Source organism: Oncorhynchus tshawytscha, linkage group LG08 (genome assembly GCF_018296145.1).
Source record: "Oncorhynchus tshawytscha isolate Ot180627B linkage group LG08, Otsh_v2.0, whole genome shotgun sequence".
Classification (NCBI taxonomy): Eukaryota; Metazoa; Chordata; class Actinopteri; order Salmoniformes; family Salmonidae; genus Oncorhynchus; species Oncorhynchus tshawytscha.
In genome coordinates this window covers 38,350,308-38,364,237 of record NC_056436.1, presented here as the reverse complement: position 1 = coordinate 38,364,237, position 13,930 = coordinate 38,350,308, and the positions used below count along the sequence as shown (strand labels likewise).

At 47.3% G+C, this 13,930-nt stretch overlaps 1 protein-coding gene across 1 annotated transcript in view; it reads left to right on the top strand.

The window, feature by feature from the left end:
- Positions 1-13,930, top strand: part of kif26ba (kinesin family member 26Ba) — a 177,587-nt gene that overhangs the window by 117,027 nt on the left and 46,630 nt on the right. Inside the window, 2 exon segments of the mRNA XM_042325505.1 lie at positions 10,085-10,297; positions 10,397-10,490. Coding sequence (XP_042181439.1) covers positions 10,085-10,297; positions 10,397-10,490 — 307 coding nt within the window.

Sequence of the window (13,930 nt, the reverse complement as noted above, 5' to 3'; positions counted from 1 at the left end):
GTGTGTGTGTGTGTATACATGTGTGTTAGTAAGGGAAGTCTCTAAGGTGTGTTGCCAAATTAGCAACTTTGTCGCTAGATTTAGTTTAGATTTAGTTTTCAGACCCCTCCAGTGACTTATTGGTAAAAGAGTAGAGTGACAAATGTAGCTACTTTTTAAGGCTTCCCCAGCGACTATACTCTGTACTGCGGTCTTGCGCCCCTTCCAAAGCCTCTCTCCCCGCCTCTCTCTGATGTAGCCTCTCAGTCCTCTCCCTGCTGTAGCCTCTCAGTCCTCTCTCTGCTGTAGCCTCTCAGTCCTCTCTCTGCTGTAGCCTCTCAGTCCTCTCTCTGATGTAGCCTCTCAGTCCTCTCTCTGCTGTAGCCTCTCAGTCCTCTCTCTCTAGCCTCTCAGTCCCTCTCTGATGTAGCCTCTCAGTCCTCTCTCTGCTGTAGCCTCTCAGTCCTCTCTCTGATGTAGCCTCTCAGCCTCTGATGTAGCCTCTCAGTCCTCTCTCTGCTGTAGCCTCTCAGTCCTCTCTCTGATGTAGCCTCTCAGTCCTCTCTCTGATGTAGCCTCTCAGTCCTCTCTCTGCTGTAGCCTCTCAGTCCTCTCTCTGCTGTAGCCTCTCAGTCCTCTCTCTGATGTAGCCTCTCAGTCCTCTCTCTGCTGTAGCCTCTCAGTCCTCTCTCTGCTGTAGCCTCTCAGTCCTCTCTCTGCTGTAGCCTCTCAGTCCTCTCTCTGCTGTAGCCTCTCAGTCCTCTCTCTGATGTAGCCTCTCAGTCCTCTCTCTGATGTAGCCTCTCAGTCCTCTCTCTGATGTAGCCTCTCAGTCCTCTCTCTGCTGTAGCCTCTCAGTCCTCTCTCTGATGTGCCTCTCAGTCCTCTCCCTGCAGCCTCTCAGTCCTCTCTCTGCTGTAGCCTCTCAGTCCTCTCTCTGATGTAGCCTCTCAGTCCTCTCTCTGATGTAGCCTCTCAGTCCTCTCTCTGCTGTGCCTCTCAGTCCCTCTCTGATGTAGCCTCTCAGTCCTCTCTCTGATGTAGCCTCTCAGTCCTCTCTCTGATGTAGCCTCTCAGTCCCTCTCTAGCCTCAGTCCTCTCTCTGCTGTAGCCTCTCAGTCCTCTCTCTGATGTAGCCTCTCAGTCCTCTCTCTGATGTAGCCTCTCAGTCCTCTCTCTGATGTAGCCTCTCAGTCCTCTCTCTGATGTAGCCTCTCAGTCCTCTCTCTGATGTAGCCTCTCAGTCCTCTCTCTGATGTAGCCTCTCAGTCCTCTCTCTGATGTAGCCTCTCAGTCCTCTCTCTGATGTAGCCTCTCAGTCCTCTCCCTGCTGCTGCAGCAACTGAAGTGAAGTTAATTTTATTAAAATGGGTTCCTTTTTGTTCTCCTTCAAACATTCTATTTCGTTTTGATTTGGAGAACTTCTCATTGCTTGAGAGACTGATGGACAGCATAAGCAGAAAAAAAAACTATATATATATATTTTTTATACCATGTGCAAATGGTCATTATGAAGTCACTATTATGTCATGACGTCATCTAGCAACTTCTAGCGACAAATGGAGCAGCCAACAGCTACTTTCCTTGGATTGTTGGCAAAACTGGTTTAATGGGATTATTTTCTGTAATTTAAAAGCTCACATTAGTTTGATATTGGCTTAACCGGTCTCCATGGTTACAATCAGCGGCCAGCAGTGGGATACCTGTGAGACACAGGCGCACACACGCACAGTCCCACTGGTACTCTTCCTTAATCAGATTGCTCTCTTATCACAGCCCCAGTTGAGAGAGAGCGAGAGAGAGAGAGAGAGAGAGAGAGAGAGAGAGAGAGAGAGAGAGAGAGAGAGAGAGAGAGAGAGAGAGAGAGAGAGAGAGAGAGAGAGAGAGAGAGAGAGAGAGAGAGAGAGAGAGAGAGAGAGAGAGAGAGAGAGAGAGAGAGAGAGAGAGAGAGAGAGAGAGAGAGAGAGAGAGAGAGAGAGAGAGAGAGAGAGAGAGAGAGAGACAGAGAGAGAGAGACAGAGAGAGAGAGACAGAGAGAGAGAGAGAGAGAGAGACCCTGTGAATTATTCAGTCGAGCCTCTTTTAACTGATACTCTAAAAACGACTGCGGAGAGTTTGTGTTTTCCTGCCTCGTCAAATGACATGGTGATTAAATATTTATCGGCAACACGATGACAACGTCAGAAACATTGCTATCGATTCATTCCCGGCTCAGTCACACGGTTACTTATTCATTAAATGCTGCAGCATAAAATGTTATGTTGCCTGTGTCCTAAGGCCGTACACATACCACAGGAGGTTGGTGGCACCTTAATTGGGGAGAACGGGCTAGTGGTAATGACTGGAGCAGCATCAGTGGAATGGTATTAAATACATCAAACAGATGGTTTCCAGGTGTTTGATGTCATTCCCTTTGCTCCGTTCCGGCCATTACTATGAGCCGTCCTCCCCTCAGCAGCCTCCACTGACACATACTGGTCAGGGTTTAAAGTAATGAGACATAAAGCCAATATTTACCAGCCGACCTTCATACATGTTCTTCAGGTTTTGAAGGTAAACAAGAGGCCTTCTTACAGTAAGAATACATCAGCTGTTGGAATGGGACCTCTGCTACCTGCCTGGCCATCGGTTCTGCTGTGAGTTACTCGTTGTTCAACTTCTGATGCCTTTATGGACAGATGGACCAGCCTGGTGCAGTGTAGACTCGGGACCTGACAGGCAGACTGGGTTGTTTGTATCACACAGTGTGACATCATGACGGGGAGCTGAGAGCCAAGAGCTTTGATTGGCATCGCATCAGGGGGATAGAGAGAGATGGAGGAGAGAGAGAAGGGGGATAGAGAGAGATGGAGGAGGAGAGAGAGAGAAGGGGGGATAGAGAGAGATGGAGGAGGAGGAGAGAGAGAGAGAAGGGGGATAGAGAGAGATGGAGAAGGAGGAGAGAGAGAAGGGGGATAGAGAGAGATGGAGGAGAGAGAGATAATGGGGGGATAGAGAGAGATGGAGGAGAGAGAAGGGGGATAGAGAGAGATGGAGGAGGAGGAGAGAGAAGGGGGGAGAGAGATGGAGGAGGAGGGGGATAGAGAAGGGGGATGGATGGAGGAGGAGGAGGGAGAGAAGGGGGATAGAGAGAGATGGATGAGGAGGAGAGAGAGAAGGGGGATGGAGAGAGAAGGGGGATAGAGAGAGATGGATGAGGAGGAGAGAGAGATAATGGGGGATAGAGAGAGATGGAGGAGGAGGAGAGAGAAGGGGGATAGAGAGAGATGGAGGAGGAGGAGAGAGAGAGAGAAGGGGGATAGAGAGATGGAGGAGGAGGAGGAGGAGGATAGAGAGAAGGGGGGGATGGAGGAGGAGAGAGAGAAGATGGATGGAGGGAGGAGAGAGAGAAGGGGGATAGAGAGAGATGGATGAGAGGGAGAGAGAGAAGGGGGGGATGGAGGAGGAGAGATGGAGAATGAGGAGAGAGAGACGGAGAGAAGGGGGATAGAGAGAGATGGAGAATGAGGGAGAGAGAGATCAGGGATAGAGGGATGGAGAGAGAGAGATCATGGGGGATAGGAGAGATGGAGGAGGAGGAGAGAGAGAAGGGGGATAGAGAGAGATGGAGGAGGAGGAGAGAGAGAAGGGGGATAGAGAGAGATGGAGGAGGAGGAGGAGAGAGAGAGAAGGGGCGATAGAGAGAGATGGAGGAGAGAGAGAAGGGGGATAGAGAGATGGAGGAGAGAGAGAAGGGAGATAGAGAGAGATGGAGGAGAGGGAGAGAGAGAAGGGGGATAGAGAGAGATGGAGGAGGAGGAGAGAGAAGGGGGATAGAGAGAGAAGGGGGATAGAGGGAGAGGGAGAGAGATGGAGGAGGAGAGGGAGAGAGAAGGGGGATAGAGAGATGGAGGAGGAGGAGAGGGAGAGAGAGAAGGGGGATAGAGAGAGATGGAGGAGGAAAGGGAGAGGGAGAGAGAGAAGGGGGATAGAGAGAGATGGAGGAGAAGGGGGATAGAGAGAGATGGAGGAGGAGGAGGAGAGAGAAGGGGGATAGAGAGAGATGGAGGGGGAGGAGAGAGAGAAGGGGGATAGAGAGAGAGATGGAGGAGGAGAGGGAGAGAGGGAGAAGGGGGATAGAGAGAGATGGAGGAGGAGGAGAGGGAGAGAGAGAATGGGGGATAGGGAGAGATGGAGGAGGAGCAGGAGAGAGAAGGGGGAGAGGTGTAGATAAAGAATGGAGGGTGTAGAGAGAGGTAGAGAGGGAATGGATGATAGAGCGAGAGGTAGAGAGAGACAGAAGGGCTGTTATCAGGGTGACATCAGTGTCTGTCTGAGGAGTTGATGAACGCAGAGAGAGACGAGAGCTTCCACTCAAATACACTACTAATGGGCCCTATCCCAACCCCTCCTCCCTCTTATATCCTTAACCCCTCTCAACCTCTCCTCGTCCATCGCTCTTTCTTTCCCCCATCTACTGTAGGACCCCCCTTTCCCCACCCTGTTTAAGCTGAACAAAGAGCCTATAGCTCTGTCTCTGTCGTCGTGCGATTGGTACATCCAGTATACACCCACAGATTCTTGAAGAACATGACTTATGAATGCCGAATGAGCTTAGTTCGACCTGTCGCACCCCATCAGAACCCAAAATATAAGCTTGTTTTACTCCAATGTTTGTAAACAATGCAATTGTAAATAAACACTGTATAGCCTCAAAACATGGTTAAAATGAAACGTATATCCTATATGGTCCGTACTTGCATCCATAGCTTGAGCGTGGTTACATTTCTCCAGCCCCAATCCGGAAGGTATTTACCAAAATCAATGACGGGGTGTCGGCTTTGTTATTTTTTTTTTAAACTGCTGATTGCTCCTTGAAGGACCTTGTGGGCTGTGGTGTATTAACCAGGATTTAAATAGCCCCGTGCTCACATGGGTAACCAGTAAACATTCAACCTATTTGTCACCATGCCACTGTGAGAGAGCGGGAAGGAGAGCCCTGATCACCCCCCTACACTGACTCCATGGTGTTGGGTCAAATATGTCTACATTAGACCTGTTAACTGTCTGTCTAATGAAGAGCAGCCACAACGCCAAGATACATTTAACATCATCAACATCTTGGCTCTTAGTTGTTTTATAGAAACACTATAAACAGACTCTCTTGCTTTCCTTTTCTATCCTTCCCTCCCTCTCTTGCTCTCTCGCACACACACACACACACACACACACACACACACACACACACACACACACACACACACACACACACACACACACACACACACACACACACACACACACACACACACACACACACACACACACACACACACACACACACACACACACACACACACAGTATCTAAGCCTGTACCTAAATTACATATACGTCCCGATGTGTGCTGTGTAATCATGCAATGTGTGCTTTCCCACAGAGACAGGAAGAGGAAATGGATATCTGTGGGGAACACGATATGAGTTACACAAATCCTTCCCCTGAGGCACTTACTGATATGATGGGCCTTTGTATTGGGGTCAAGATAGGGCACTGGACGCTCAGACGTGTGTGTCTGTTTATATTGCAAAAGGTCTTTGAATTTACTGTGAAGTCTTGACCTGACCGTTAACTGTACTCGCCAGGCTTACACCTCGACTCTCATCATAGTAGACAGGCAGCAGGTACATTCTCTCTCTCTCTCACACACACACACACACACACACACACACACACACACACACACACACACACACACACACACACACACACACACACACACACACACACACACACACACACACACACACACACACACACACACACACACACACACACACACACACACACACACACACACACACACACACACACACACACACACACACACACACCCTTCTCTTATCTCTCTAGAAGGCCTTTCTCCCTGTTGTTTCATGGTCATTTTGATGGCATAGTGACCAGAAGAAAGTCTCTGTTTAAGTTCGAGCTATACTTTCACCTACCAGCTGGAGCCAGCTTTTATCATGTCAATTGTAGCCTATAATGTCTGCAATGACTGAGTGTACAAAACATTAGGAACACCTGCTCTTCCAATGACAGACTGACTGGGTGAATCCAGGTGAAGGCTATGATCCCTTGATGTTGCTTGTTAAATCCACTTCATTCAGTGTAGATGAAGGGGGGGGGGGTAAAGAAGGATTTTTAAGCCTTGATACAGATTGAGACATGAGATTGTGTATGTGTGCCATTCAGAGGGTGAATTGGCAAGACAAAAGATATTTCAGTGCCTTTGAACAGGGTATGGTAGTAGGTGCCAGGCGCAGCGGTTTGAGTGTGTCAAGAACTGCAACCCTGCTGAGTTTTTCAACACTCAGTAGTTTCCCATGTGCATGAAGAGTGGTCCACCTCCCAAAGGACATCCAGCCAACTTGACACAACTGTGGGAAGCATTGGAGTCAACATGGGGCAGCTTTTGACACCTTGTAGAGTCCATGTCACGATGAATTGAGTCTCTTCTGAGGGAACAGCTCCATGTTTTGTACACTCAGTGTAAGTTTTAATATGTTCTGTGTGTATATATATATACATTGCTCAAAAAAATAAAGGGAACACTAAAATAACACATCCTAGATATGAATGAATGAAATATTCTTATTAAATACTTTTTTCTTTACATAGTTGAATGTGCTGACAACAAAATCACACAAAAATGATCAATGGAAATCAAATGTATCAACCCATGGAGGTCTGGATTTGGAGCCACACTCAAAATTAAAGTGGAAAACCACACTACAGGCTGATCCAACTTTGATGTAATGTCCTTAAAACAAGTCAAAATGAGGCTCAGTAGTGTGTGTGGCCTCCACGTGCCTGTATGACCTCCCTACAATGCCTGGGCATGCTCCTGATGAGGTGGCGGATGGTCTCCTGAGGGATCTCCTCCCAGACCTGGACTAAAGCATCCGCCAACTCCTGGACAGTCTGTGGTGCAATGTGGCGTTGGTGGATGGAGCGAGACATGATGTGCTCAATTGGATTCAGGTCTGGGGAACGGGTGGGCCAGTCCATAGCCTCAATGCCTTGATCTTGCAGGAACTGCTGACACACTCCAGCCACATGAGGTCTAGCATTGTCTTGCATTAGGAGGAACCCAGGGCCAACCGCACCAGCATATGGTCTCACAAGGGGTCTGAGGATCTCATCTCGGTACCTAATGGCAGTCAGGCTACCTCTGGCGAGCACATGGAGGGCTGTGCGGCCCCCCAAAGAAATGCCACCCAACACCATGACTGACCCACCGCCAAACCGGTCATGCTGGAGGATGTTGCAGGCAGCAGAACGTTCTCCACAGCGTCTCCAGACTCTGTCACGTGCTCAGTGTGAACCTGCTTTCATCTGTGAAGAGCACAGGGTGCCCGTGGCGAATTTGCCAATCTTTGTGTTCTCTGGCAAATGCCAAACGTCCTGCACGGTGTTGGGCTGTAAGCACAACCCCCACCTGTGGACATTGGGCCCTCATACCACCCTCATGGAGTCTGTTTCTGACCATTTGAGCAGACGCATGCACATTTGTGGCCTGCTGGCGGTCATTTTGCAGGGCTCTGGCAGTGCTCCTCCTTGCACAAAGGTGGAGGTAGCGGTCCTGCTGCTGGGTTGTTGCCCTCCTACGGCCTCCTCCACGTCTCCTGATGTACTGGCCTGTCTCCTGGTAGCGCCTCCATGCTCTGGACACTACGCTGACAGACACAGCAAACCTTCTTGCCACAGCTTGCATTGATGTGCCATCCTGGATGAGCTGCACTACCTGAGCCACTTGTGTGGGTTGTAGACTCCGTCTCATGCTACCACTAGAGTGAAAGCACCGCCAGCATTCAAAAGTGACCAAAACATCAGCCAGGAAGCATAGGAACTGAGACGTGGTCTGTGGTCCCCACCTGCAGAACCACTCCTCTATTGGGGATATCTTGCTAATTGCCTATAATTTCCATCTGTTGTCTATTCCATTTGCACAACAGCATGTGAAATTTATTGACAATCAGTGTTGCTTCCTAAGTGGACAGTTTGATTTCACAGAAGTGTGATTGACTTGGAGTTACATTGTGTTGTTTAAGTGTTCCCTTTATTTTTTTGAGCAGTGTGTGTGTGTGTGTATATATATATATATATATATATATATATGTATATATATATATGGTGTCAAAAGCTTTTGACAGGAGCTATATATATATATATACACAGTGGGGCAAAAGAGTATTTAGTCAGCCACCAATTGTGCAAGTTCTCCCACATAAAAAGATGAGAGAGGCCTGTAATTTTCATCATAGGTACACTTCAACTATGACAGACAAAATGAGAAGAAAAAATCCAGAAAATCACATTGTAGGATTTTTTATGAATTTATTTGCAAATTATGGTGGAAAATAAGTCATAGTTGAAGTGTACCTATGATGAAAATTACAGGCCTCTCTCATCTTTTAAGTGGGAGAACTTGCACAATTGGTGGCTGACTAAATACTTTTTTGCCCACTGATATATATATATATATATATATATATATATATATATATATATATATATATATCTTCACTTTGAATAAAAAAATCTGTCATTTCCATTAGAGAGAGACAAATCATTTGTATAGTCCATTGTAGAAGCGCTGTTAAAACGTCTTGTCCTAGAGAATATTTTTAATGTCAGTGTGTTTTAATGGTGCTGGCTCTACAAGCAGACCATTTTACCTTACTCCCCTGTAGAGGAGAGGGGGGATCCATCATATTCCCTTCTCCCTCATTCACTTTCTCTCTCTTACTTTTCCCTCTGTCCCCCTCCCTCTCTATCTGTCACACTATACACACACACACTATACACACGCGCACACACACACAAACGGTTATTGCATTTGCCCCATGTTTTCAGTTATTCAAATGACATTATTTTGTTAGCATGCAGATTCCTGCTGCGTTGCGTTCATGGTGAATGTCTTTCATTTGTGTTTCCGTTCTCCTTGGCTGCTCCTGTTACACAACACGACGCAGACTCATGCCTTCATGTCCTCAAGGCTCAAATCTTTTCTATTCACTTATCTGCTATTTGCTCTGTTTGCTTTCATCTCTGCTCACGTCTCTCCCCTCTATCCGGCTGTAATTCTGTCTTTTCTGAGCATTCTGGAGCGTCCTGTCTGAAAGCACAGTGTGTTTGGGAGCGTTTGGGAACGCCGTCCCGTTTTAATCCCAGAGCAACGTTTAGCGGAAGCTTAAAGCAGAACCTGTCTTCTGACGGTGACTCATGTTTGGTCTCGGTGGTGGGGAAAATGACAGCATGGATCTGAATTTGCATCCTCTCCTTTACTCCACTTTTTTTATTATCCTACATTCCTCTCCTCCCTTTTTTCTCTCTCCCCTCCATCTCACTCCCTCCCCTCTCTCTTCTTCCATCCTGAATTGCTCCATCCTCCCGCTATCTATTTCTCCCTTATCCCCATCCCTCTCTCTAAAGCTCCTCCTAGCTGTGAATAAAGAAGTAGATAAGTGAACCTGCAGGAGCTCTGGGAAAAGTTTGAGATCTGTCAGGTGCTTTTCTCTCGATAAAAAAACCTCAACGCCAACGAGGTGTGACAACAAACGAGTGTTGACGTGTGTGGGGGGGAGAGGAAGGGGAGGAGAGAGACGAGGTGAAAGAGAGAGAGAGCTAAAATAAGATTGCTCCGCTTAAAGCTTTGAAGTCTAACACAGGAAAAAGAGGGAGAGGTGATGCAGGTGTTGATGCGTGTCTTCTAAGAACTAAATAGCTGGCTTGTCTTTGTTAGGTTTATCTTGTCTTTGTTAGGTTTAGCGCAGAAGAGGGTTTCAGCCCCCCATGAATGAAAGAATAGGATTTTATCATGACTACTGGTTTCTACTGGGGTTCTACTGTTTTTTTACTATGATTCAATTGTTTACTAATAGTTTTTACAACGGTTCAACTGGTTTTATCCTGGTTCAACTGGCCTCTGTAGGGCTTTAGGGGTTTGACCTGATCTTATCTTGACCTACTTCTGTTCTATTGTTGGGTTCTACAATCTGATTCTGATGAGTTTACGATCCCCTGTTCTGAGTTCTCTGGTCCTGTCCTCTGTCCCTCCACCAGGTGAAGGTGATGGTGCGTGTGTGTCCTGTGATGTCCTCGGACGCAGCAGAGTCCAGCTCTTTCCTCAAGGTGGACACCAGGAAGAAGCAGGTGACCATTATGGATCCATCAGCCAACCAGATGCAAGGAAACACCCTCCAGAAACGAGGAGTCAATCAGGCCCCACCTAAGATGTTTGCCTTTGACGCCGCCTTCCCCCATGATGCATCACAGGTAGGGATCTGATTATGCACAGGGCAGCCAATCCCAAATGACCCCCCCCCCCAGCCAATTCCAAATGACCCCCTAGCCAATCCCAATCTCTCTCTCTAGGCGGAGGTGTGTGCTGGTACTGTAGCTGAGGTCATTCAGTCGGTGGTGAACGGAGCAGATGGCTGTGTCTTCTGCTTCGGACACTCTAAACTGGGTAAGGATGTGTGTGTGTGTGTGTGTATGAACCTGATCTGAGCCTTTGTTGTATGGCGCACACACACAATGTTGTGCTGTATGTAGCCAAAGTATCGACCGCTGATTTTGTGAGTGTGACACTCTCTGATCAACATGACTACATCTCAGCTAGCCTCTACTATCAGGACAGACTGCATGGGGAGGGAGGGAGGGAAGAACATTAAAGGGGAGAGGGGAGCAGCCAGGCAGGGAGGGGGGAGGGAGGGAGGGAGGGAGGGAGGGAGGGAGGGAGAGAGAGGGAGGGAGGGAGGGAGGGAGGGAGAGAGGGAGGGAGGGAGAGAGGGAGAGAGGGGAGAGAGGGAGAGAATAATGTCACTTCAAATCTCCTCCAGTTCAGTAGCCCTTGTCTTGTCTGAGCGGGAGGCTGAATCTCCACCAGTTTAATCCCACTGAGGTCCCTCCTCAGAAGGCCACAGTAATGAGTGTCAGGACCCTGCCTGATCCACTCTCTGTAACGTGTCTGTCTTAATGTCTGTGTGTGCCTTCAGCGTCCATGCTTTCACACTCATGTAATCAGTCTAGCCATGACAAATTCTCTACATGTCATAAGCCTGTTCTTACAGCCCAGACACACACGATACAAAATAACACACAATGAACAAACCGTTACAGTTCATTCGGAAAGTTTTCAGACCTCTTCACTTTTCCCAGATTTTGTTACATTACAGCCTCATTCTAAAATGGATTAAATACATACAAATCAGCAGCAATCTAAACACAATATCCCATAATGACAAAGTGAAAACAGGTCATTTTTGCAAATTTATAAAAAATGACAAACAGAAATACCTTATTTACTTAAGTATTCAGACCCTTTGCTATGAGACTTGAAATTGATCTCAGGTTCATCCTGTTTCCATTGATCATCCTTGAGATGTTTTCACAACTTGATTGGAGTCCACCTGTGGTAAATTCAATGGATTGGACATGATTTGGAAAGGCGCACACCTGTCTATAGAAGATCCCACAGCTGACAGTGCATGTCAGAGCAAAAACCAAGCCATGAGGTTGAAGGAATTGCCCGTAGAGCTCCGAGACAGGATTGTGTCGAGGAACAGATCTGGGGAAGGGTACCAAAAAATGTCTGCAGCATTGAAGGTCCCCAAGAACACAGTGGCCTCCATCATTCTGGAGCTGGCCACCCGCCCATACTGAGCAATCGGGGGAGAAGGGCCTTGGTCAGAGAGGTGACCAAGAACCTGATGGTCACTCTGACGGAGCTTTAGAGTTCCTCTGTGGAGATGGAAGAACCTTCCAGAAGGACAACCATCTCTGCAGCCATCCACCAATCAGGCCTTTATGGTAGAGTGGCTTGGCAGAAGCCACTCCTCAGTAAAAGGCACATGACAGCCCACTTGGAGTTTGCCAAAAGGCAACTAAAGACTCTCAGACCATGAGAAACAAGATTCTCTGGTCTGATGAAACCAAGATTGAACTCTTTGGCCTGAATTCCAAGCATCACGTCTGGAGGAAACTTGGCACCATCCCTATGGTGAAGCATGGTGGTGGCAGCATCATGCTGTGGGTATATCTTTCAGCAGCAGGAACTGGGAGACTAGTCAGGATTGAGGCAAAGATGAACAAAGTACAGAGATATCCTTGATGAAAACCTGCTCCAGAGCACTCAGGACCTCAGACTGTGGTGAAGGTTCACCTTCCAATACGACAACAGCCTTAAGCACACAGCCAAGACAACGCAGGAGTGGCTTCGGGACAAGTCTCTGAATGTCCTTGAGTGGCCCAGCCGTGGCCCAGACTTGAACCTGATCGAACATCTCTGGAGAGACCTGAAAATATCTGTGCAGCAACGCTCCCCAACCAACCTGACAGAGCTTGCGAGGCTCTGCAGAGAAGAATGGGAGGAACTCCCCAAATACAGGTGTGCCATGCTTGTAGCCTCATACCCAAGAAGACTCTAAGCTGTAATCGCTGCCAAAGGTGCTTCAACAAATTACTGAGTAAATGGTGTGAATACTTATGTAAATGTGATATTTCAGTTTATTCATAAAAACGTATAAAACCCAGTTGTTTCTTTGTCATTATGGGGTATTGTGTGTAGATTGATGAGGGGTATAAAAACAGTCACACACACTACGTATAAATTACTTGGAGTTCATACACAAAGTGTGCGACTCCCTTTATTTTTATAGCCTACAGTTCATTCACCATTAGTCAGCACCTATACACTAAATCATTTTCTTTGGCTGTGCACCAGCTCATGCTTTTGATGAGGGGGAGAGAAAACAAATCCATTTTAATATAAGGCTGTAACAAAATGTGGAAAAAGTCAAGAGGTCTGAATACTTTCCGAAGGCACTGTATATTATTTAGCAGCTGCTTTCATCTAGAGTGACTTAAAAATATATATATATTTAGCCTTTATTGAACCAGGCAAGTCAGTTAAGAACAAATTCTTATTTACAATGACGTCCTAGGAACAGTGGGTTCAACTGCCCTGTTCAGGGGCAGCTCAGGGATTCAATCTAGCAACCTTTCAGTTACTGGCCCAACGCTCTAACCACTAGGCTACCTGCCGCCCCACAATAAGTGCAATCAGCTATGGAAAGTGACCACATAGCATCGTACGGCCATCGCTAGTAAAACCTTCTGGAATGGAAAAGTCCCCCCCCACTACGCCATCTATCAGCCTCCGGTGGAATGTCAGAGGACACACTCACTGGTCCTGGTAATTAAACACAGAATATTCCCTTTAGCAACACACACACATTTACACACACATGCACATTTACACATACATGCAAAAAAAAACACACACACACACACACACACACACACACACACACACACACACACACACACACACACACACACACACACACACACACACACACACACACACACACACACACACACCCCCTCCCCCCCCCCTGCCCCTACCAACCCCACCATATATCAGCCTGTGGTGTGATGTCAGTGGACACGCGTGTTGGTTCGCTGGTCGTGGAAATGAATGCCAGAATCCTCGCTTTAGGAATAAAGACAGAGCCCTCTCTGCTCCACTAGCCTACCAGGCCTGGAGAAGATTATTGCATTAGCTTTTATTTTACATCCACAAAACGGATCACTGAAAGAAGGAGGGTGGATTTGAGGCTCCAGGCTCTGAGATCTGTGTGTGTGTGTGTGTGTGTGTGTGTGTGTGTGTGTGTGTGTGTGTGTGTGTGTGTGTGTGTGTGTGTGTGTGTGTGTGTGTGTGTGTGTGTGTGTGTGTGTGTGTGTGTGTGTGTGTGTGTGTGTGTGTGTGTGTGTGTGTGTGTGATGTTGGAATAGAATAAACTGTGCTCCACTGGTCCCTAATAGATGTGTGTGATACCCTCACAGGCCAGTCTCTTTTTATGAATCATTCATTCCATTTGATTCTGTTCTGTAAATCCAATCAAT